General features: G+C 45.1%; 1 protein-coding gene across 1 annotated transcript in view; it reads left to right on the top strand.

The window, feature by feature from the left end:
- Positions 1 to 3624: 3624 nt before the first annotated feature.
- Oc90 (otoconin 90) overlaps positions 3625 to 26106 on the top strand; it is a 29720-nt gene continuing 7238 nt past the window's right edge. Inside the window, 10 exon segments of the mRNA XM_076555680.1 lie at positions 3625 to 3670; positions 12051 to 12113; positions 12989 to 13045; positions 15972 to 16146; positions 19237 to 19349; positions 21986 to 22114; positions 22249 to 22290; positions 23593 to 23643; positions 24159 to 24206; positions 25600 to 25659. Coding sequence (XP_076411795.1) covers positions 3625 to 3670; positions 12051 to 12113; positions 12989 to 13045; positions 15972 to 16146; positions 19237 to 19349; positions 21986 to 22114; positions 22249 to 22290; positions 23593 to 23643; positions 24159 to 24206; positions 25600 to 25659 — 784 coding nt within the window.

Below are 26106 nucleotides of genomic sequence, written 5' to 3'. Positions count from 1 at the left end.
CTAGGCAAGACAAAGCCTGCCTTTTTCCTAGCAAGGGAGCCTGTGACTTTCAACATCTTTCATCCTCTAGAGTTGTTCCCTTGTGACCCTTATACATAATCAGAAAGCCTCTGAGACACTGCCGTGGGGTGGGGTGTGTGGAACAGGGCAGCCATTGTTCTTTAATTAGAGCTCGGGTCTCCTCATGGGGCTCAAGATGGGACTGCCTAATATAGAGCCTTTACCTGTGCCAAGATATAGCATTATGATACCTCCTCCCTCTGATGCCACTCACCTGCCAGAGTGAATGAAAAGCTCTTAGTGTGAGTAGGGGAATGTGCTCACATAATGAGGGGTCTTTGCCTGGGATATAAAAGACTGTTCCCATTTGCTCAAAGCCAAGCATCATTGGGTCATTCAACAGCCTTTGAGTGAAGGAAGCTTCACGGTAGGTACCTACTTCTTGTGATAGTTTGGGGTAGAGAAAAGAGGGAGAAGAAGGGATGGGGAAGATGAGGAGGCAGGGTCAGGATGATGGGAGAAATAGTTGGAGGAAAGACAGGGAGAATGAGTGGAAGAAGGAAGAGAAGGAAAGAGGAAAGAAAAGAGAAAGATGGAGGGATAAGTGGATGGATGAAAAGGAGGAATAAAGTGAGGGAAGAAGAGAGTGGGAAGGGAAGAAGGGTCATGTATTTAGCACTGTGTGGGTCCTGGAGGTTACTCCTGGATGTTACAGGACTCCAAAGGCACTCTGAGTCCTTGTAGGAGTAGATGCAGTATTGAATGGGCAGCACTTGCTAAAATGCACTTGGAACTCTCCTGCCCAACCTCCCTACCACACACACCACTCCAGCAAGAGTCCCACAAGCCTGTGGGTCAACAGCTGTGCCTAGGGCACCTCATGTGGGTGGGTGGTCCTGAGCACAGAGTTCCAGTCTTGTGGTTCATGACAAGACTCTCCTGGGTCAACTTCATGAGTCCCAGATGAATCGGGGCTCAGGAAAATGAGCTCCATTTATCCAGCCACAGAACCTGATTGTTCTAGCCCACCAGCAGGCTGTGTTTACAAGATACAGTCTAGTGGCCCTGGGGTTAGTTGTCAGGAGGTGGCCTGGTAAGCAGGATTCTACCAGGGGGATGCCTACAAAGGGCAGCCTCAGGGTGCAGGACAGCCCTCATGACTGAACTGTAGTACTCATGAAACTGCTTGTTTAGTTTGGATCATATAGCTGACCAGGCAGCTGAGGGTAATATCCACAAAGACTTTGGTTAGATTGGTTAATGGTTTGAAGCATAGGCACTGGCAGCCATGTTACTTCCCCTGTGCCTCTTTTTCTTGTTGTTGTTGTTTTGTTTTTTGTTTTTCGAGAGGGTTTCTCTGTGTAGCTTTGTGCCTTTCCTGGATCTCGCTCTGTAGACCAGGCTGGCCTCGAACTCACGGAGATCCACCTGATTTTGCCTCCCGAGTGCTGGGATTAAAGGCATGCGCCACCACCGCCCTGCTCCACAAAATTTTTTTTTTGTTGCTACTTTATAACAGTAATTTTGCTACTGTTATGACCCGTAATGTAAATATCTGTGTGTTCCAATAGTCTTCAGTGACCAGGAAAAGGTCTTTTGACCCTGAAGGGGTTGCAACTCACAGGTTAAGATCTGCTGTCCTAGGAGGTAGAAGTCAAGTGGTCCTTAGCCTATGCTTACTGAGGTGATGGACACCTGGGGGAGTGCACTCCTGAGACCTGAGTCAAAGGTAGCTGCTCTAACTGGACCCCTCCCTCACTTTATTTCCAAAGAGTGGCTTCTACACAAACAGGGAACAGGAATTAGCATGAGCCGTCAGCTGCAGTTCAGCCACCTGCTGCAACTGCAATCCCTGGTGCCATGGGGCTGCTTCTGTACTTCAGTTATCAAGGTCTGGAGGTAGAGGGTTAGCTCACTTGGGCCCCGCAAGAGCTACCAGGCAGGTTCTACCACTGTGCTGGCTGGGAGTCAAGTACATGGAAAAGTGGGACCTTTGTGCTATAATTCATCAGCCTGAAAGCTTCAAAGGCTTCATCTTAAAGCTTGCCATTAGACAAGATGATGCCTATGCATGGCCCTTCCAAGTTCCTATGTTATGGTCTTCTCTTTTGGGTAATGGTAACAGTAACCATTAGATACCATAAGTACTAGATGGTGTCTGGATTGCCCAAGGTCTGTTGGCCTCCATCTTGTGAGTTTGACTTAAAAGCAGCCCTCCAGGCCCCATGAAAGACATTTTCTTCATGCTAGTGGCAGTCCTATATCTTAGCACAATCCTTTGGGAGACTTGTCTCACCGTTAATTTCAATCTGGCCTCAGCCTGAAAAGGAGGCAGTCAGAACTGACTCTGCAAAGTGCTGGGAGAGTTTGTCTGATGTTGAGAGCTCCTCTGTTCTAGAAGATGGTTACAAGTAGAACATTATGCTGAAGGGAAATCAGACAGCAGCCAATTACTTGAGGATGCCTAGTCAGATCAGGATTTTATTTCATTCAAAACACATTGATTTTGCAGCTACTAGAGGCCATGCTAGAGACAAGTTCATAGAACAGTGATCTTACAAGGTCTTCTCATTCAGGACTCTTCATACTAAACTGAGTTCACAGGCAAGGTGGCCCCAGGATAGCAACCCTTAAAGTGTGGGGCACTGCCTTTGCCTCTAGAACACATCAGAAGAAAGTACCCCTTCTCCTTGGCACACTTGATGGTCTAGCCTAGTTGTTTGGGGGCTTCTATATGACCACTTGGCCAAGTACCCTTTTGCAACGCACAATATCGACAACCCTGTCCAGCAGTCCTGTGTGTGCTACTGGGACAGCCTGGATCATGCTGTATTGTGGTTCACACAAGGTCCTAAAATCATGATCTAAAACAGAATATGCACAAGTCAACCAATTATTTTCCACTGCATAGGGAATTATAACTAGGGAGAAAAGTATTTTAAAATCCCTCTGATCTCCTTTCTCCTATTAACTACAGAGTTGTTGGGCATTAGAGTGCCTATTGAAATCAAATATTTGGTAATCTGAGCACTGGAAGCTGTAATGAAAGTGTGACGGGTTCCAGGACTTTTGTTCCCTCCTTGTTACTTTGTCACTAGCGCAAGCCCTAAGGATATCCATCGACATCCTAGGACTGCAACCAGATAATCCACGTGCTCAAAACCCAAGAAAGGGAAGAGGTGGAACTGCTACAAGGAAAGGACCATTTGTTGGCAGGCAGCACCACCATGTGGTCACCCGATTTATTCATCTCTCGGGTGGTGTTGGTAGAGTTCAAATCCACCTCCCCCATGCTATGTCTGCAGTAAATGCTTGTGGAGTAAATAAGTGAAGGAACAAGACACTGCCAAGTCTTTGGGGAGGACACAACTAACTTTCCATTTTACAGTCGGATAAGCAGCGTTTCCGTAAGGGAACATTATCTCTTCATGTCAAAGTGCTAGTCAGTGTTGAAGCTGGGACAGAAACACTTTCAGAACTTGGGCCTTTGGCACAAAGCAGGCAAGAAACTTCCGGTGGTTCTCATATGGTATTTTTTAAAAGCATCCTTGTCGTGTTCTGCTGGCCTCTCTCCCAGGGAGCCACTCTAGTCTGTGCCCACACCGTGTCCTCTGCTCTCCGACAATGATCAAGCTGCTCCTGGTCAGTATGCTGATGGTCCCCTGTGTTGGTGAGTAATGTTATTGGTACAGTCTTTCCAGTTGAGCATTTGATAACTTCACACAAATGCAGGACAGTTTTGCCCACATCCAACTGACTTCCATATTAGTTCCTCTTCAGCCCTCTGCCTAATGAGTGATGGGACTTGAACATCAGTATTAAGTTACGGAATTAATGTGAACTATTAAAACCCCTGTTCATAAAACCCCAGCACAGAGGAGGGGCAGTGGACACTAAGTCTTAACCCACCCTCAACCAAGAAGCCATCTGCAATTGATTTTTGCTGGGAAAGGGAAAATCAGTTTTCTCCAATTTAGCAGCACTGAGCGTATCAACCACTTCAGAGCAGGGCCCATGCCCAGGAGTAGCTAGCCAATGCAAAGCAGGCTCCATGATTTTGTGTGTGCCTTTTGTTTTATTTTCATATTTTTGTCCTACTGGTTTCTTTGCATATTTCTTTTGACCTTTGGGTTTTTTTTTTTTTTGTATTATGTTCTTTTTTGATAGAGAGACAGAGAGAGAGCAGAGATAGCATGGAGTGGGTAGGTAGATATGTGGGGAGGAGCTGAAAGAGGGAAAATGTGATCAAAAATATTTTATGTAAAAAAATTATTTAAAAAAGAAAACCTTATACAGGACTTAAAAGTTTAGGACAGGGTACAGAATAGAGAAAGAAAGGTGGGCCAAAAGCAAAGTGTCTTATTGGCAAGCTCCCTCCATCTGGGAGTATAGGTTTTTTTCTCCTTGTGTTGTGAGATACTGCATACCCCCTCCAACTTGCTAATTCCTTGGGGCACATTGACCTTCTTGATACAGACAACATTCTTTTAGCCTCAGTGGGCATATGTACCACCAAGAGCAAATGTTTCAAACCTTACCCACCATCTAAATGGAAACCACCCAAACTTTTTCTTCATTCAAACATGCAAACCCACTGCTTTCCTTCCTGCATGGGAGTTCCCATCATTCAGTAATCTGGGCCCCTTGTCTTCTCGTGTTCAGAGACACTCTCAACTTACACACTGCCTCTTAGAGGCTCCTCAGGTATCTCTTCAAGCAGCAGGGATAATGACACCATTTGTTGATCTTTTGTGTCATTTATATTGGCCAAGACCCGAGCTAGCAGATGGAACACATGAAGTTCCCACCTGGCCCAGAAGCATGGAATTTGAGACTGACAATCTAATAGTTGAGAGGGGACTCCAGCTCCTCACCTGAAGACAGGCCTTCCCTCTGATTCTTTGGGAATCATGTACATGTTCACATCATGTACCCCAAACCCACTCATTTTCCAGTCCTTCTGGGTCTGCCCTTCACCCTTGTGGCACTTCCCCAAGGAAAACTAAAAAAAATAATAATAAATTTAAAAATACAAATACAAATATTCACTAAACAAACAAATAAAAGGCAAAAAACAAAAACAAACCAACAACAACAAACCCACTTTGCCCCTCCATCTTTCCCATCTTTCGTGTGCTTCCCTCATATTCTGAAAAGCTTATTCTCTTTGGTAACTAACACTTTCTTCTCTCTAGAGAGTAAACTTCCTTTTAGTCAAAGACATTTCATTTATGTGCACCATTTACGTATTTTTCCTATAAAACTGTAACCAATAAATATTTTCTTCTGTCCTTCTTGCTTTCCTTTACCTTCTTTATTCTTTGACTGCTACATTTCAATAATAAAGTGAAAATGGGTACCCTCTATTATGAGGAGTCATTTGACTAATATTTTTTATTAAGAAAATTTTTTTATTCATTTTACACATCAATCAAAGATCCTCCTCTCTCTCCTCATCCCACTCCCCCAGTGTTCCCCCCCCAATCCACACCCCACTCCCCCCACAAGAAGGCAAGGCCTCCCAGAGGGAGGCACATCCAGTAGAGGCAAGACCAAGCCCTTCCCCCTGCCTCAAGGCTGCACGAGGTGCCCCATCATAGGTAGTGGGCTCCAGAAAGCCCCCTCATGCATCAGGGATGGATTCTAATTCTACCTCCAGGGTGCACCCCCCAAGCAAATCAAGCTACACAATTGTCTTGCCATGAAGAGGTCCTAGCCCAGTCCCATGCAGGCTCCACAGTGATTGATCTAACTTTCATGTATTCCCACTATTTTGGTTTGGTCGTCCCTGCATGTTTTCCCATCATGATCCTGATGCACTTGCTCATAGAATCTCTCTCCTCTCTCTCTCTTTGACTGGACCCCTTGACTTCTGTCTAGTGATTGACTGTGGATCTCTGCATCTGCCTCCATCAGTCACTGGAGAAAAGCTCTGTGATAACAGTTAGGGTATTCACCAATCTGATCACTGGGGTAAGCCAGTTCAGTTCAGGCTCCCTTTCCACTGTTTCTAGTAGTCCAGGAGGGGGTCACCCTTGGGGATTCCTGGCAACTTCCCTAGCACCGGATTCCTCTCTATCCCTATGGTATCTCCCTCCATCATGGTATCTCTCTCATTGTTTTCCCACTCCATCCCTGTTTCAGCTCAACCATCCCATTCCCTTATGTTCTCATCCCCCATCACCTACCCTCCATTGCCCACCCCTCATCCCCAGTTCACTCATGGAGATCTCATCTATTTCCCCTTCCCAGGGCGATCCATGTCTTCCTTGTTAGCTAGCTTCTCTGGAGTTGTGGGCTGTTGTCTGGTTGTCCTTTAATTTACTTCTAGTATCCACCTATGAGTGGGTACATACCATGTTTGTCCTTCTGAGTCTGGGTTGACTAATATTTTTATTTTGCCCTGGGAGATTTTTACTTTCAAATACAAACACTTGGCTTTGAAAACATTACAGTCATAGAAACTCACAGATGTGTGTGTGTGTGTGTGTGTGTGTGTGTGTGTGTGTGTGTGTGTGTCTGTGTGTGTATTTGAATGTGTTCCATACACAATCCCAGTTTTACAGGGTCTGGCCACCACTGAGATAGGGTTGCCTATTGCACCAACTTCCTAGAGTGCAAAGGGACATTTCAGAGGCTTCTGCCTAGAGAACTGGGAGGTATGGATTAGTCTATGTCTCTCGAGAAACAGAGGCTAAGGCCTCACAGGGGCCCAAAAGTTTCTTCAGAAGAAATACCCACAAGGAGTGGAGCAGCAAGCAGGAAATGCCAGCTCTGCATCAGGGGAGAGTGGGGAGCAATGCATCCATTCTGGGCTGCAGCTTAGTCTGAAGACGTTCTGGCCAGGCCATCTAGGTGGACTCCATCTGAGGAGTCCTGTGTCCCTGGGGAACTTGGCCTGCTCTGGTAGTACCGCCTTCACTTTCATAGGCTGGAAGGTGCTACAGGGAATGTGAGGGATGGGGAGAAGGAGGCCTCTCTGCAGATGCCATAGGGTCCTCAACAAGCTGAGCTGTCACGCCCCAGGAGATACCATCTGTGTCTGCCCCAGAAGTCACTGAAGTAAAATTTCAAAACAGCTAATTTGTCCATGTTAGTTTTCCATTACTGTGGAAAAGTGCCTGAGAGAAACCAATTTAAGGCATAGATTTGGGGCCCGGAGAGATGGCTCAGTGGTTAAGAGCTCTGGTTGCTCTTGCAGAAGACCTGGGTTCAGTTCCCAATAGTGATAGAGTGGCTCACAACCATCTGGAACTCCAGTTCCAGAGGATCCAATTGCCCCTCTGACATTCATGGGCTCTGCATGTATGCAGTGCATGTAAAGGCAAATATTCACATCTTAAAAATAAATCTTTCTTTGAAAAAAGTTCTCTTCCCCACCCCCCAAAAAATATAGAAAGCCACTAGCCAAGTGGTGGTGGCACACACTTTTAATCCCAGCACTTGGGAGGCAGAAACAGGTGAATCTCTGAGTTCAATGTCAGCCTGGTTTACAGAGCAAGTTCCAGGACAGCCAAAGCTACTCAGAGAAACTGTCTCAATTAAAAAAAATAAATCCACTCAATGTGTGATTCGATTATATATTCATTCATTCATTTAACAACAAATATGCTGGGTCCTGTGTGTTCTCCTCATATATATAATATCCTTCATATATACATGTGTTTATATATATATATGTTTGTATTTATATATATTTAGTATATATCTATATATATTTGGGGGAGTAGAGAACTTTTTAAAAAGATACACACACACATATGTGTATCTTTTTCATTTCCTAAGCCTATATTCTAGAAATTGCAAAACATATTTTTTAAATTTGAACCAGTAGTCTAAGATTAGAATGTTTTTTTATACAAAGAATTCAATTGGCAGAAAAATTTGAATGTGTGTATATGACACATGATAGTACTCACTTTCAGTAAGTCCCTAGTATACTGTAAAAAGAGTTGCATAAATAGAATACTGTAGCATGGAAGGGGCACACAACGAGGAAGGGTGTCTGTGTAAGCTGTTACCTAGTCCTGGTTAGGGATTAAGTCAGGCTTTGTGAACTTCAAGTTTTAAGTATAAAACAAGACAAAGGCAACCAACCCAGAGCAGGGAGCTCCAGTCCAGACACAGCATACATGACATTTGGTGCCGCAGCACTGCAGGGGAATAAAAGTTAACAGCAGAGGATGATGGGACAAGGACCAGATCAAGAAAAGCTTTGTGTGTTGGGTCAGACAGTGTTGCCTCATATGTATTGTCTATAAAGTGGTAATGACGACATGTAGCCTGCAGCCCTCGGGACATTAGACAAGACAATACAAACTACAGCACCATCTCTGGTCCTGACAGGACCACTCTTGAGCAGTTCTCCTGAATCGGCATCAATTTTGTGCTGCCTCTGATCATCTCTCTTTGTCCTTCCTCTGAAACCCCATGCTGCCCCACCTCTGGGTGCACTCCCTTCACGACCTAAATCAGTGTCTAGGACAAATGATCTAAAATCTAGGAGGGCTTGTTTTATGTTGCTAGCGCAATTGTGTGGGTGTCAAGATCTTCAAAGCAGTGTGGGTAACCTGTCTGGGCAATAAGCTATTTCCTGCTCCCCAGAGAGGAAGGCAACTCTGCTTACGCAGAAGACACAGGAAAGATGTCATCAACTGCCATCAGCATGCCGCGTTCTCTGCAGGAGTAAGCAGCAGAATTTCAAAACTGTGCCAAATGCTTTTGTGCCGAGGAATTTGCTCAGGGTCCAAGACAAGGACTTAAATGGAAAGGAAGCCCTGAACATCTACCCCACAAGTCTGTGTACGGCAGGGCACCGCCCACCCACAAAGGCCATCAGCCCCAGACAGGAAGAAATCTGCTCTCCATGGAAACCACTCATATAGCCTAGAAGACAAATGCTCGGCTGGTGCCTGCAGCTCCCTGATGTACTACAGTCCACTCACAGCCCAGTGATCTGCCCTGTACTCACTCAAGGCAAAGTACCTTTCTTTCACTCCCTAAACTAATGACACTTTGCAAGCTTGTTTTCTGGAGCTTGCAAAACATAATTCTTTTACATTTGAACCAGTAGTCTAAAACTGGAATGTTTTCTTATACAAAGCATTCAGATCGGCAGCGAAATTTTAAAAGCTTCAAGTTGTGGGGCTCATTTCTCAGAGCCTAAGGCAGAGTCATACCTCACACTGTGACACAGGTCTCCCCTCTTCTCCATCACCCCCACTGTTCTTCTACTGATGCCCAGCCTCAAGCCCACTCCTCTTACTTCCTTCTCTGCCTACCCCTGGAGAGATGTATTTGCAGCCTTGGGCAGTAGTGAGGTTCTGCCTCTTTGCTGACCAGGCAGATTGGTTTCTGGGCCCCCTATATCATCCCAGCCCAGCCCAAATCAACCTTCCCAGTCTTCTCTCATCCACATGAAATCATGAGTATTATCTAAGTGTGTTCAGTGAGCCCTAGGCCATGGTACAGCAGTCATGAGGAGGATTCTGTCCTCAAGAGACCCACAGGAAATAGCATTGTAAGGATACATGCAGAAAGAAGTCTTGAGAGTTGACATGAAAAGACTACAGCTGCTCAAGGTGAGAGCTGGGAGGCCCAAAGAGCAGAAATTAGGCAAAGAACAGAGAGACCAGGGGACAGAATAAGGAAAGTCTTCTGCACGGTGCTCTTTGAACTGTGCCTCATGTGATGAGTAGGCTCAGTCAGACTGAGTTAGTCAAGTCAGGGCTTCCCAGCAGAGATCATGCATGGTGCAACAATCCAGAGCATGTGGGGAGAATGGACAGAGATTCTGCAGTTGGAGTATAGAGGCCCAGAGGAGCAAAGCCCTGTTTCTACCAGCCTGCTGTGATCCCCCCACAACGCAGCACATAGTTTTATAGCTGAACTTACTCCCTTTGGCTCTTTCTTACCTGAAAGGTCATCTTCAGAGGGCCTCTATGGACTAGGTGCTGCTTATCTGATAGCCTCACCATCAGCAGGTATCATCAAAGGAAAATTCTCTAGCTCCTGTTCTATCCTTAAATTTAAGGTGAAAAACAGGCTAGGGAGGCTAAAATGTGCTCAAAGCTACAGGACAGCTGACTCAGAACAATCACTAGTCACCCTCTCAGTCAGGCTTTTAGACTCTGAATTAGAAGACAGTGGAAGGAGCAGCCCTCAAATCTTAGTCAAGGGCTACCAGGAGAAGAAGGCTGGCTGGCCATGGTGGCTCACACCGGCAATCCTAGCTATGCAGAAAGCTGACACAGACGCATTGTAAGCACAATGCAGTTTAGGCAACCTTGTAATAAAGGGGGTAGGAGAGGCAGGGCTGGGGATGGAGGTCAGTGGTGCAGTACTTTCCGAGCTGTGTGAGGCCCTGGGTTTGATCCCTGGCACTGCCAGAGAGAGAGAGAGACACAGAGAGACAGAGAGATGGAAAAGAGAGAAAGAGAGACAGAAAGAATGACAGAGCCTTTCTCTTTTTTGCTGGTAGTACTTTTACACACACACACACACACACACACACACACACACACACACACACACACACATACACACACACTGCACTACTAGGTGGGTATAACTGTCATTCAATGGGATACATCCTGCATGCACAAGACAATCCCCTCTCTGCACTGAACACTTCCCAAGCCCCAACACCAATCATGTAAGGTTGGGAAGCCTTTTCTGATCCAATCAGGGCCCAAACAAGAACCAAGCAGAGAGCCAGCCAGAGCATCTTCCTGGATGGACAGACTCTCCCATGCTTCTCTGAGGGCTGATTCTTACAGCTTTCAGATGAAGGAGGTTTCCAAACAGTGACAAACTGTCAGGCCTAACTGCATCACTGTCACCTTGATGAGTGAAGACAAAGATGTTGTGACAGGGGCTAAAGAGAGGCTCAGCAGTTAAAAGTGTATGAAATCTTCCAAGAATAAGAAATATTGAAATAGGAAGAAAGAGAATACACTACTCTTGCAGAGGACATGAGATCTGTTCTCTGTCCTCGAAATCTATATCTGTTGGCTCACAATTGTCTGTAACTCCAGCTCCAGGGCATCTGATGTCTCTGGGTTCTATGGGCACCTACACTCACTTGCACATATCCCCATACAGGTCTCTCTCTCTCTCTCTCTCTCTCTCTCTCTCTCTCTCTCTCTCTCTCTCTCTCTCTCTCTGTCTCTCTCTCTGTCTCTCTCTCTCTCTCTCTCTCTCTCTCTCTCACACACACACACACACACACACACACACACACATACACGTTTTTAATCTCATAATGGTATCATGCAGCTCAAATGCTTTATATCTTTGAGGCAAAATTGGAGCAGGAGCATTCAGAGGATGTGTCTGTGGCCAATGACATTCCATCTTGCTGGACCGGGTTCATCCGTGTTTCTTCCATGTTGGGATGGATAAGGTGGTGCCCACTCCTTTCTGTTATACCTCTAGGTAGTTCGAGGCAAGGCTTTTGGGTGATTGTCTTCACAATCAACTGAAGAATTTGTGAAAACTAGGCCGGTCCTACATCAGATTAGTTTGATCAAAATGTTTTCTGACTCTGTATTGAAGAAATTTGGATACTAATTATCAGGGAATAGCCTCATCCTAATATGAATTCCTTGGGAGCTGAGGTCTTTTCCATACCTCCACTTCTTTCTGCTGGTGCTTTATCTCAAGAACAAACAACTGTCAGTCCAAATAACACTGTAGCCTCTCACATAAGGACAATTAACCAGTTACCAGATCTCATCGTCCCCAGTCAGAATGCCCCCATTAAGGTCAACCAGTAGGAAACCACTAGCAAACACCAGGGGTATCCATGACACCTCTTTATTTCCTGATATCCCCTAGTAAGCCAGGCTTTTAGACTCTAAATTAGAAGGCATCAAATCTTAGTCAAGGGCTACCAGGAGATTGAGTGCAACACCTGTATTATAAAAACCTATGTGGGATTGAATCTGAGGGTATCCTCATTTTCTTCCTGATTGACGCCTCTTATCCTCGGCCCAGGGAAGGGCAGTGGAATGTTTGTGCTAACTTTGCTGTCTCTAACTTATTTCCAGGGGGCCATGCTCTGGACACTCCAAATCCTCAGGAATTGCCTCCAGGACTGTCAAAAAATATCAGTAAGAATCCTTTGCTCTTTGCCCAGAAGCTAAGTCAAAAGTTGTCTAGGTTATTGGCAGAGAAAACACCCTTTCTGTACACAGCCTAGGATCCTAACTGCTTCAGCATCTTCAGGCAGTCACTCAGATGGTACTCAAAAGCATCTCTCCAGCCTCTCCCCCAATTTTTCATGCTCTAGTGGTCTCTCATTTGAGTCGGATTTCAGTGGAAATAGGGAACCAGGAAAGAAAGTAAATGGGCTGATGTTGAGGGTTAATGTGGGGGCTAAATCTTAGCGTTAAAACACAATGTTTGTATGTGACAATTAATGAAAAAAGTGCCCTTGAATTTGAAAGAGAACAAGGAAGGAGGAGAGGGAAGAGAGCAATTATGTAATTATAATCTCAAAAAAGAAAAATAATTTTAAAATGCACTCTAGGCTTCCTGATAGGAAAGAAATGGATGACACATTGCAGAGTTCTTGTCCAATGCTTGTTCTGTGGGGAAGGGAACATTGGGTCCCTGTCACTGTGATAACTTTCATAACAGCACATTTCCCTACTGGACACCCTAAAATAGTATGTCCATGGGCACAATGACTTGATGCCATGCATTTATCCTCCATAGCACTTCTCAGTTTAAATATGCTATACCATCCAGAAGTCACTGTTTTCATCTTTAATAACTGAACAATGTTGCCTAGGAATATTGTTCAAATTTCATCAGCATTGGTTTCCATGGTAATCCATGTTCCAAAACAGCTAGCTTAAGGTCAAATTTGTTCTTAGAAAAAGAGAAAAGATTTGACATCTCCAGGTAGGAAGATAAATAGAGGACAAGACAATTTAATTCATGTTTAATTCTTTAATTCATGTTTGTCTTTTTTTCCACTTAGATATTACATTCTTCAATGGGGTGTTTCAAAATGTGGAAAGTGTCGCTGAAATTTTTGGTAAGTGAAATCTGAAATTGTAGTTGGATTTTTCTTTGGGCTGCCAATCAGCCCCTGAATAAAGACATGAAGACTTTATATTTATATTTATATATTTTTATTTAATTATATATAATTTATATTAATAAATTATGAATGCTTGGTCTTAGCTTAGGCTTGTCCCACTAGCTCTTTTAACTTAATGTAATCGGTTTCTATTCATCTACATTTTGCCTCAGGGCTTTGTACCTTTTTTTCATTCTGTATATCCTACTTTCCTGCTCCCTCTGTGTCTGGTTAGCTGGCCCCAGGCATCTCCCAGGTGTCTCTTTTTCTTTCTTCCCCGAGCCTAAATTCCTCCTCCTACTTACTCTTCTTGCCCAGGAGTCCTGCCTATACTTCCTCCCTTGCTATTGGATATTAAGCTTTTTATTATTAAGCTTAGGCAGGCAAAGCAGCAGCACATCTTTACATAATTAAACAATTGCAACACATCTTTATATAGTTAAACAAATGCAACACATCTTTGCATGGTTAAACAAATATTTTCAACATGAAATTGCTTTTATCCATTGAGTGTCAGGATGCAGTGGGTGTAGGAAGCTGGAAGAAAGCACTAGGGTCTTGTTCTCTGTCTCTGATCTCTCTGGCCTCCTTACTCAACTGCCAGCATGTATCTGGGCTCCTAGGAGGGAAGTGATGCTGTTTAAGGTGCATCAGAGAGTCATTATATGCCTTCATTTTCCTCACTTCCATGTCCTAACTACAGAATTTCTGGAAAGAGAATGGTATCCCTGGTGTATAAGTGAGGATGCTGAGCCCATGGAAGTTAAGTGGATTGTTCAAGACTTCAAAGCTAGAAGAGAGACATTCTTCATGCCTAGACTTTAGTCCCTTATACCAATGTGGTTTGGTTTTTTCTCCTTAACTAGCAAGTACATGTGAATCTTAAATATTTGAAAGATTGTCAAAGAATCCATGTGTGTTTCATATCAAGTATACAACTATTGGGACACCACGAGGGTTGCTACTATAAAATATGAACAATGCCCATCAAATAATGCTATACTGTTACTGGCTCAGGAAAAGTTGCTAGAGCCTGCTATTGGGTTAGAAGAGGCTGGGTCTGGTGCCTATGAATCAATGTGGCTACCCTAGAGGTCTGTGAAATGAAAATGCACATCCATGTAAGCATTCACATACATACAACCTTTAGAAAGGTTTCCCAGCAACATTGAATCATTCTTCACTTACTGGTGAGACCTCATGGAAACATAACGTGAGAAAGGAAGGGAAATTTAAATGAGGTAAAGAAAAACCAGAACAGGCAAGTGGGCCTGGTGCTCACAAACCACACCTGTGTCCCATCAGTTCCACTTCTGTAGTCCTGCGCACTCGAGTGACAGTCGCCTCCTTCAGCCTGGAACAGACCTAAAACAGCTGAGGATGAGGAGGCAAAGCTTAAGGTTTACAGTAGAAACAAGCAGTGTTTTTCTTACCAGTTTATGTGCTCTGTGCTTGCTGGTAGATCATCAGCTGCTGCCTTGGGCATGTCTCTGACCATGGGTATCTCTCCCTGTGAAGTGGGAACAACAGACAGGTGCCTCCCTGGCAGGATTTCTGTGACGTTCATAGCATTAAAAATGCTCTGTAATATATCACACACATGACCAACCTGAACTATTGTGGGACTGGAAACATCTAGTGCAGTGTCTGGTGCAGACGAGATGCTCAACTACTGTGTGTGGACATGCCGTTCTTTTCTAACTGGCTTATAATTTATAGTGCCATCCCCATGCCACTGGAGATTCGGTCAGCAAACCAATAATTCCACAGATCATAAAGGCGTGCTTTAGATATATGTATCTCACACAGCACACAGTCTAAGGGGGCCAGGATGGGTGCAGTAGCTGTGTACAAGTAGCAGAGTCCTGCAGGTCTGTTCTGTCTTGCTCCATTGCTGCCCTCCCTGGACGTACTGGCTTTTCAGCTTTAGGCTAGGGGCCTCATGGTTACAGTGCAGCTGCTGCAGTTCCAGGCAGCACATCCACATTCAAGGAAGGAGAAAAGTATAGCCCGAAAGGATGTTCTTTTCTTATGTGTGCATGCAATGTGCATATGTGTATGTGTTGGTAAGTGCTGGGGTGTGTACGAGTGTTTGGAGTGTGTGTGTGTGTGTGTGTGTGTGTGTGTGTGTGTGTGTGTGCGCGCGTGCGTGTGTGTGTGTGTGTGTGTGTGTGTGTGTGTGTGTGTGTGTGTGTGTATGTCTGTGGAGGCCCAATGTCAGATGTCTGAGTTCTTCCTCGATTGCTCCCTGTCTTGGTCTTTGACTCAGGGGAACTTACTTAAACCCACAGCTCACCCGTAGGGCCAATCTCTCTAGTGAGTTTGCTCTAGGGACCTGTGGGTTCTGCCGTCCGAGGCTGGAATCACTGGGAACTGCCACACCCACCTGACATTTATGTGGATTCTGAGGGTGCAGACACTTTAAAAGCCGGGCCATCACCACAGCCCCAAATGGGCCTTCTTACGTGGTTATTTCTGTATTAGGAAACAAATATTTTCTAGAAGTCTTTGACAAACTCTCTCTTAAGTCTTTTCCAGCCAGATCTGGGGGATGTCCTCAGAGCCCAGTAGTCACTGGCATGGAAATATAGAGTTATATTCACCAGTTGAGAATAATAGCGAGATTCATTCAGAAACCTAAGGAGCAGGCTTGCCTTCCAGAGAAGTTTCCAGTTTTGTTAATAAGGAAGAGGCCAGCATCTGTCAGGTGGGTGTAACCAACATGGCGGGGGCTGTCCCCCTGCTTTTGACTCACTGCCCAGCAGACAGTGACTGTGCTCACGACATCCCATCAGCCAGGGTTGCAGGAAGGCCAGCGGACAGAGCTCCTCCTGCACTTGGGTTCCCAGCACCCACCAGGACCTGCTTTCCCCACCTACAGAGTGCCTAGGCTCCCATTTCACCTGGCTGCAGGCTGTCTTCACCAACTTCCCTCTGCTGCTGCAGTTTGTGAACAGTATGAGGTGTGTGACTGGCCTCTGCCCCCGGGACTTTGAGGACTATGGCTGTGCCTGCAGGTTTGAGATGGAAGGGCTACCTGTGGATGAGTCTGACAGGTGAGTAAGAGCCACAGGTGAGCTCACTGCAGCCTAGAGACACCTTGGATGGAACAAATAAAGGCAATGACCTGCAAGGAGAGGCTTGGGAGAAATCCAATTCCATTACCTACTGGAAGGAAACTGGCATCCACCTCTTCACAGAACAGTGTAACTAGTGATGTTGTTGCTCGTGGTTACCATGAGGCTCTGTCATGATAAAACTATAGTGCAGGCTTGCTCCAAGATGGGGTTCCCTGCATGAAAACTACTAAGGTCCTTGTTATAATACAGATTCTTGGGGCCCAACCCAGTTCTATCAACTCAGGATATGTGTAGGTGAAGCCCAGCTTTATTCAGTGCTATTCTGCCTACTAAACCAAAAGTAATTACAGAGGTTGCTATTCAACCTTCAATAAACACAAACAATAACAACCCATGAGTTATGGGTTAAGATAACCATAACACTACTCCTGCCTAGTGTGGAACACAAGAAAATGGACATGGCTGGTGACGATGTGCTCCATCCCTACAGACAAGGAAAGTGCACACTACAGCAAAGTACCAGGATTGGCAATGACATTTAAAATCTAAAAACATTAAGCAAGCTTAACCAAGAGTGTGGTCAAGAGATATGGAAATAGGAGGGCCAATGGAATGATCTGGGAAATCTGTTACTATGTGTTCAAATTCAAGGACTCTTACCTATGACTCAGCAATTCCTGTTCTCTGTTCCTTATTGATGTTACTTAACTATAAGCTGAAGGCATTGCAAATGTATCTGGTTGTGAAGCTCAAGAGTACCAGTAACCATGGAAACGAGACTGGGCTCAGACAAGTAGTAACAGTGGGGATGGTAGCAGCAATGGCTGTAGCACGGTATTTGCAGTAGTATCAATACTGACAGTAATAATACCAGGGTAATAGTATCAATAGCAGCAGCCATAACACAGGAGGAACAGGGCTAGCACAGTAGTAACAGTGGCTGTAACCATAGCAACAGCATCAGCAACAGAAAGCACTCAGACATAGAAAACTGAACCTGGATCTCTACTCCACAATTAATATCCTATTCCACTGACATTATCCTGTGCCCCAAATCCAATGCCATGAGGCATGTTCATTCTTTCTTCTATGTGACCTCAGAGAAGGTAGGAAGGCATCTCTGGCATTCCCATATTAGGCAGCTCATACCTGTCCTGGCATTTATCCTTGAAGGACATATTCTCAGTTGCCTTCGTTCTTTGCTCTCCAATCCTCTGAGCTTCTCTTTCTTACACGTGTTACACAGACAAATGTGAGCATAGCGCCTGTCTCTCAACTCCACTCATTGTTCTCTAAAGACAGAATGCACCCTGTCCTTTCTTTGTGCTCCCAGTACTAGTGACCCCACTGACTGAGGAGATGATCAGCCTCCAGCTCCTTTTCAGAGCTTAAAAACAGATGAATTGAGAAGAATACATGCTTGGTTGACAAAGAATAGTAGCTTTGCAATTAAACAACTAATTATCCCCACTGTCAAACCTGCAGGAGAAGATACAGGTTGCCTTTGGACCACAGGGCTAGTTTTTTATTTTAGGGATCAGGATCAGATAGTCAACACAGAGATGGGAAAGGGCTGGTTCTGCAGGGCATGTGAGGCCAGGGCCATTCCTGCGAACACAATTTCCCGTCATGTTCCCCATGCCTATTTTCTTTCATTCTTTGAACACCCAAGAAACCTGGGAATAGAATAAATAAAGGAGTCATTCATCACTGTCTCCTACACAGAAAGAATTATCAAAGGACCTGTGTCCCCACACTAGTGGGATGGTGGGCTGCATCTAATTTCAGTTACTTTGTACGTTTTGGTCAATAAAGTGGGTGTTTCCAAATATCCTGGAAGATAGATTGTTTCCTCCTTGAACTTGCACACTAAACTCCCCAAATATCTGCTGTTGTTTATTGAAATAGATGTTTTCTTAAATCAAATAATCTTCCTTAGGCAGAATATATATGTATATATATATATATATATATATATATATATATATATATATATATATCCAAGGGCATCTTACTTCTCCATGTTTTCTTTGTTGCAGTGTTCTCTATGACCCTGTCTACATTGTAAGAGCCCACTAACCTTCTAGTGACAGTGTCGCCCTGTGATTTAGAAACCACCTGTGCTGTAAGAAGCTTGTGGATCTCACACAGAGACCCACATACAAAAAACTAAAAGGCTGTCTGACTCACTGACTAATGACCTACCTCTTTCTGTTTTCTAAATAGCTGCTGGGGTCTCTCTCACCTTAACTCTGGTCATTTGAAGGTTAAATACTGCCATATCCTCATCATCATCTCCTCCTCCTCTTCATCATCATCATCATATCCCTCTTTTCTTCTTCTCGTCCTCCTATTTTCTCCCTTATCCTCTTCCTCTTTCTTGCAGCAGGGTTTCTTATATAGCCATGCCTGGTCTTGAACTTGTGATCTTCTCGCCTCTCTAGTGCAGGGATTACAGATAGGCACTACCATACCTGACTTCCAGTGTTGGTTTCCTTATTCAGGGGTATAAAATTACTCTACAAAATGACCTTGGCTTTGTCATCACTGGTTATTTTAAGCAAGCAATAGAGTTGCCCTTGACACCTCCAGCAAATGAAGTTTCCTTAGAGAAGCAAGCTCCTGTGTGAGGCTAAGCAAGCAGGAGGAGAGAGACAGTTGTTGCTATTAACACTGACTCACATAGATGTAGAATGTTGTGTCCACTGCAGAAGCAGCATCCAAAGAGTGCCCAGTCAAGGTCCAGTCCAAATCCATCTTTACCTCCCCTGAGCCATTTTCATACCATGTCCTCCAGCTGAGATCCAGGGCCATGTAGCTGGCCCAGAAGCTGGCATGTTGGGCAAGACTGATGTAAACTTCCATCTGAAGCATATAGGATAGCAGGTGGCATGGTGTGTGTGTGTGTGTGTGTGTGTGTGTGTGTGTGTGTGTGTGTGTACGTGTGCACCTGATGAGCATTGAACCAGATCACAACCAGGTATCTAGACACCAAGATGATCTTAGGCTCCCTGCTTGTCTCTATGCTAACCATGATCTCCCTTGATCCTGCCTGGTCTGCCTTAGCTGCTGCTTCCAGCATCGTAGGTGCTATGAGGAGGCTGCTGAGATGGACTGTCTCCAGGACCCTGCCAAGCTCAGTGCAGATGTGGATTGCATCAGCAAACAGATCACATGTGGTGAGCATTTTTAGGCCTCCTTGAGCAGAGGCATGAAATGACCCTTGTGGTCCTTGTGGGATCCACCAACACTGTTAACACCATCAGCAGTGGCATGGTTGGTACTTAGTTGATTGATGTGTTTGTGATTCACATATAGTTCATGTGAAATGGTTATTTTTTATGACTGAAGCAATGGTTTATTGGAATATCATTTCTTTTATCATTTATTTATACTTGTGGTGACTGTAGAAGCTTGTAAGTGGCAAATAGTTTGCTATTTATACACTATGTTAGAGTGGAAAAATTCCTTAACTTCCTAACCACAGAATGTGGAGGAGAAAACCTCCTTCAAAGAGATGTTATGGAAATTAAATTAGGCCTGCGTGAGAAATGGTTACTACAGTGACTGGTATATAGTAAGAACTCATTGCCATGTGCGGAGATAGAAGTAGAGATGAGTGGCCAAGCTGGGGGTGGCTGCTCTTTGTAAGTGGCTGGTGGATAGCTAATGTTCCTGTGTAAGCACCTTGTTTGCCATGGGAATATGATAACTAGGAATATTATTTCACATGTCTGGGTGGTCCTGGAAGAAGTTGGATAGGCAAAGGCATAGAGGGATGAGAGAGTATAGCATGGTGAGGTGCTAGATTGAGCCTTGGTCTTCATGTGTAGTAACTCTGACCTTCTGTCCTATCAACCTGTTAGATAGGCTCCGCTGCTCTCAGTTTTCAGACAAGAGTAAGAAAGTTCTGAGAGATTAAACAACCTAGCTGAAGTCACAGAGGTACTCAGCTGTAGAGCCAGGCTTTGAACCAAGGCCCCAGTCTTTCCTAAGTCCAGGTACTAACCCTGGTAGAGCCTGGAGCATTAGCAGAAGCTAGAGGGAGGCACTGAGGAAGCAGCGGGGGAGAAGCCAGTGGACATGGAAAAGGGCATTCATCCATGCACTCAGCAAACAGATATTGAGTATCTCCCCATGTGAGACCGTTGCATCCATATGTGTATGGGGGTGAAGGGGGGTCTCCTGACCTTCTGGACTGTTCTCTGGATGGTCAGTGCATTAGTTACTTTTCTTGTGCCCTTGATAGAGTATCTGATAGGAGCAGTTTAGAAAGGTTTAAGTTGGCTGGTGAGTCAGAGTATAATATAGTCCATGATGGTGAGGAAGGCATTGTAGTGGAAGAAGCTCTTTTCTGGGGCCTCAGGAGAACAAAGCAGTTAGTTGTATGACATCAGTCTGAAAGCAGAGCATTCAAGCTTTTAGCATATTGCATTAATTGGGGAGGGGGGACAGTGGTGGACAAACATCTGTTCACCCCTGAAAGGCACTGACAACAGACCCAAGAATAATTCCATTCAAGTCCAGTTGGTGAACCACTTAGTTTAATTGGGGTTTTAGGTACATGGTTCAGTTACTGGTACCCCACTGAAGATATCTCTTTCATCCAGCAACTCCTAACTGCTTCTGTATCCTTGTGGGCAGAGGCAGGGTATCTTGTAACAACTGGCCTTCTGGAGAATCTCTTAAGTGTTCTCTTGTAACACCTCATGAGCATCATGAACCCTTCCTTCTCTCTCTGGGAGAATTTGATGAGCCTAATCATGTGAAGGTCTTATGTAGATTATCACGGTTGCTCTAATTTCAAGATGGAAACATCCATGCCACACCTGGAGGATGGCCATCCCCAACAGACCCTCAGTGACCTTCCACCTAGTGATCCACTTCTTCGAGCAAGGCTCCACCTTCTAAATGTATCACTGTCTCCCAAAACTATGCTGTCAGCCAGGGACCAAGCGATCAAACACATGAGCTTGTGGGAGTCATTTCTCATTCAAACCATGGCAGTCAAACATTGCAAATATTTCAGACAGTGACAGAAGTTGCGGAGGAAACAAGGTCAGGGAGATGGTAGAGGGTGGGCTGGGTGACACTCTGTTTAAACAGGAAGGGCATTCAAAACTTCCTTGAGCAAAGACAGAAGTAGTATAACAGTCCTAATGGCTGTGTGGGAGAAGAGTGACCGAGCAGAACACAGACAGACTGGAGGTGTCCGATGTGGACTGGGGAGCAGAAAGGAGCGGTAAGAAGTGTGTGAACAAAGACGACACCCAAGGAGAAATGGAGGTGGTGGGCAAGGATGATCACAGAACACTTCCTAGGTGACTCTGGGAAATCATTCAGGGGTTCTGAACCAATAGACATGCTTCGATTAAAGTGTTTTAGTTTTATATTTTGTATCTCTAAGGATGGAACCCAGGGCCTCTTATGTGCTAGATAAGTGCTCTCTACCACTGAGTTACTCGCCTCATCTCACCCTAGGCCTTGACCTATTCTGGCCAGAAATTGAAAGACTAGTGTGAGGGCCGCTGACATGAGTGGGCAGAGAATGGTGAGAGAGAGTGTGTAAGGATATGGGCAGCCCTCAAAATGGATACGAGTGGAGCTAGTACACCAGCCTAGTGGGTTGGGCATGTGAGACACATCTTATGCATAGGACTCCCAAGTTGCTTCCACTAAACCAAAGAGGTGACACCATCATCAGAAAATGGCAGGAGGAGCAAGTTTAGACAGAGCAGACCCGGAGCTCTGTGTTGGAGCCTCCATTACCTCTTGGGATTCCAAGTTTGATCTTTCTATCTTGCTGCATGCACAGAATCTGAGGATCCTTGTGAGCGCCTACTGTGTACCTGTGACAAGATTGCTGTTGAGTGCTTGGCTCAGTCTGGCATCAACTCTTCGCTGAATTTTCTGGATGCTTCCTTCTGCCTGGCTCAAACTCCAGGTGGGACAACCGGGACTGATCCCTACAGTGGGGCTGAGCAGAGGGCAGAAGCTGAGGTGGGACTGGGTGTGGCTGGGTGTCTGTCAATTTCCCAGCCAACTGCTGTATCTGCTTCCCCATGTGTTTCCTTGTAGAGACCACTAGCAGCAAAGCCCCAGTGACTGAGCTACCTAGAGGTAAAGTTCCCAACAGAGCTGGTTCTTTCTGGACTATAAAGGATCTATGATGGTAGCAGCTGGCACAGGCATCTCTACCAGTGGCCTGGCTCACAGAGACTGACACCACTGTTGACATTGACTCTGTCTCCCTTTGCTAGGAGAGCAATGCAAATATCCAGTATCCAAAGGTCCTAGTGCCAACTCTACCCCTGGCTAGTGGGTAAATGTGAATTTAATACACTGAGGGTATAGATCCCAAGTTCTTTCTCTCTGTGTAGTCAGAGGCCTGGTACACAATGGGACTTGGGCAGCATCTCAAGCTTGGGTAAATAAAGTTCCCACTCTGTGTGTGCCTGGCTACTGAAGCCTCCCTGCTATGGACCATACTTCCTCTCCCCGTCTATTTCCTCCTTGCCTCCCCAGAGCCCGAGCAGAAGGCACAGCCTGACTGAGGTGACTCTTTCAGGAGAAGAGGTTGTTTATCCTGTGAGTCTTTGGGGGGACTCTTAATAAGTCATAATTCTTACTTTAAAATGTAGGTCTTAGGAAAAAAAATAAGAGTCAAGTTTATGGCTGCCATTCCTTGTTTATCAGAATTTTTATGCTCTCTCATTACCAATACCTTTAGGCACCTGGGATGGATCCCATGTCACTTTGGAATCTCATCTATCCTTTCCTTGGGCTTAGGTTTCCTTCCTAAAATCAATTGTGTAATTTTGTTAAAGAGAAAGCTGAAGTGTGTGTGTGTGTGTGTGTGTGTGTGTTGGTGTAGATGCATGTGGGTTGTGTGGGAGTGTGCATAGGTATGAAGATATTTCATGCATGTGAACATGGCTGTACATGGTGCATGAATAGGTGTGAGTGTAAATGTATGCATGGGTATGTGGGTGCACTTGTATGACTGCGGGGGTGTGCATAAGGATGTGTGTACATTTTTGTATCTCTGTGCATCTTCTATACTCAATACTCTTAGTGTTTCTGATCTTTGTGCTTTGCCTTAGCAAGGGTCTTTTTACCTCGGGGCTCCTGGGTCCATACACCCTTCCGACCTTCACCTTGTGTCCCAGGTAGCCCTCTGCCTCCACCCCTCAGTGGTTGTAATTCTTCCGAGTTGGCAGTGCTGGGCACTCTACGCTCCTGGAGGAGTAAGAGAGCCAAGGAAGCCTCAGCTAGAATGGAGAACTCTTCCCTGGTGACACCTTTCATAGATCCTGCCTTCTTTGGCCCTGTAGTACTCAGCCTGTTCATCTTAGAGCCCCTGAGGTTTTATTTTGACAGTGTATTGGGGTGTCATTGCTGTTGGAGGCTCTCTTTTCCCAGGGGTTCCTGAGAAGCCCACAGATACCAGTCAGATAGCCCTCTCAGGAGAAGGTAAGTGTAAGGGAACTGATGATCCAACTACCCTTGTCTCCTTTGTGCCAATCCATATTGGTTTGATGACATCATCATCATCATCATCCAAGATGTTCCCTGTCTGCTTTATCATGGAGCTGAGTAATGTCAGAGGCCCTGGTCCTTCCTGAGCCAGGTACCCATTTCTACTCCCTCAGCTTTCTCTTGCCCCTCCGTCTTCACCTCTGGAGGATCATAAGCATGATGGTGCAGGCTTGCCTGGATGAACAATACATATGTTTCCATGAGCCCTCCAAGTCTTGCTTGGGATATATGTGTGCCAGGAATTTATGCTTTGCTCATCTGAAACCCAAATTTAGTAGGCATAATAAATACATGCCTTACTCTCAATGTATGCACTCTACAGAGCCCTCCTTCCAAGAACCTGCTATTTCCCTGTTCCTCTATTCTTACTCCCAGTCTGTTTCCCCGACCATGGGCTGTGCTCAGGTGCGTAGTCTGACCCATAATACAGTGCTATCTTCTTTCCACAGTGGCTGGTGAGATGAGAGCAGACAGACCGACAACACTCTCCAGGACAAGTAAGCAGAAGGAACATTCAAGAGGACCGTGCTAGGCAGAATGGAGATTCTGCCTAAATTCAAGTGCTCTTTTCCAGTGGCTAGTATGGGACGGGGCCCCAGGGGAAGTGCGGTGCCCATTTACAGAATATGTAGGACACTGAGGTGCAGGAGTCTGAAATTTTCTGTCACTCAGTTAGAAAAACATGGTCACCTGGCCTCTGCTCTGAATCCAATGCAAGCATGACCATCAAACCTAAAACTATCTAGGCCAAAGTTTAGTTGGTGAACCTGACTTAACCAGACATGCTCATGGTGATTAGTATCAATTTCCTTATTAATGACTGTAAGCAACAGACAGTAATTATTTGCTGGTTAAGTAAGTGGTTCCTGATTGATGGGCAGCACCATCATTTAAGGTCTCCAGTGTGCAGGCATTAGACACACAGTCTAGATTCCCCCTTGTCCCAGGAGTCCTGTTATTATCCCATGAAAGACAAGCTCTGAGGGTGGGGTCACTCACCCAGGATGTGTCAGTTCAGCACTCCTTGGGTCTGAGCTGGTAGGTTTTGCTTTGAAAAGAGTAGGCAGCCTGCAGCCGAGGATAGTCCAGATGTTCCTTTGATGTGGCAACTGTGTTCACATCAGTCAGCTTCAAAGCCTGAGTTTTATACAACACTACCTTGTCTTGACCCACGAGTACGTTAAGTTGAAGTCAGTGCTCCCCTTTCCTGAGACTGGTTTAGTCACCATCTCTCCTCTTCACAGTACAGTGGGAAATGAAATGTGGACCTAGCATGGTGCCTGAGGTCTCAACCTGGCTTGGCTTTGCATCCTACCCCTACCTAACGTCATAACTTTTGAGGAGTGTCTTAACTCTCCTGTATGTCTGTTTTCTCATCTCTGCGAGTGGATGAGCAGGACATCCCTGACCTGTCACTGGGGAGCAGGCTTTGACCTGTGAGCTGCCATTAAGTGAGTCAGAAGAACAAAACTCTTACTGTTATATCATTTGGAACATAGTATGAGCTTTATAAGAGTTAAGAAGGACTCACCTCACAAAAACCCATGGCTCAACTACTCTCCTCGAGCACCATGCAATTCCACTCCCCTGGACTTCCTGCTGCTCTGTTTAAACACATACTATTTTGTTCTTTCAATATTTTCCCTTCCAAATTCTGCAGAATCCACAGTCTCACTGCATTTCTAAAAGTTCCCCTGCCTTGCAGTCTGCTGCTGCATTTGCCAACAAGCATGTTTGGAGGCTCCCATTGGTCCCCTTAGTTACCCTGATAGCATCAGCTGCCCTAGGAAATCTCAGAGTGGGAGGAGGGTCAGGTCAGTCTGGGCCTAGTGCTATGCCTCTGAAGACCAAGCACATCAGTTGACACTCATTCTGTCTGTCTTCTCACAGGGGCAGACTCTGTCAGAGATCTTCAAGGTGTGGAAGCTGCTAGGACCATGTCAACTCCAGGTAAGCACATTTGGCTCTCCCTACCTTGCCATAGGTAGAAATGTGAAACCAATGCACTCCAAATGAGCCTCAGACCAAGTCCCAAACAGAAGAAAGAATTGAACACATCACATCTCTATATTCCTCTATAAAGTACACATGTAGAATTGAAAGACACATTGGAGGGAAGCAATGAGAAGTTCTCAGGTAAAGACGTGATTGTAAAATTACATTTAGTTTCCCATTTAAAATTACTTATCATTCCATTATGTAAAAACAGATACTTTGAATGTTTAAGGTATTTCCTAGCAGCCTCAGGTATTAGTTAGTTATCTATTGCTGCGATACAACACCATACCCAAGAAAACTTATAGAAGGAATAGTTTATTTGGGGCTTACTATTTCAGAGGACTAGAGTCCATGATGGCAGAGAAGTAGCAGGGGGTAGGCAACTGGAGCAACAGCTGA

Source organism: Peromyscus maniculatus, chromosome 20 (genome assembly GCF_049852395.1).
Source record: "Peromyscus maniculatus bairdii isolate BWxNUB_F1_BW_parent chromosome 20, HU_Pman_BW_mat_3.1, whole genome shotgun sequence".
NCBI lineage: Eukaryota > Metazoa > Chordata > Mammalia > Rodentia > Cricetidae > Peromyscus > Peromyscus maniculatus.
The sequence above is the reverse complement of the archived record's forward strand: the minus strand, read 5'-3'. Positions and strand labels throughout refer to the sequence as shown.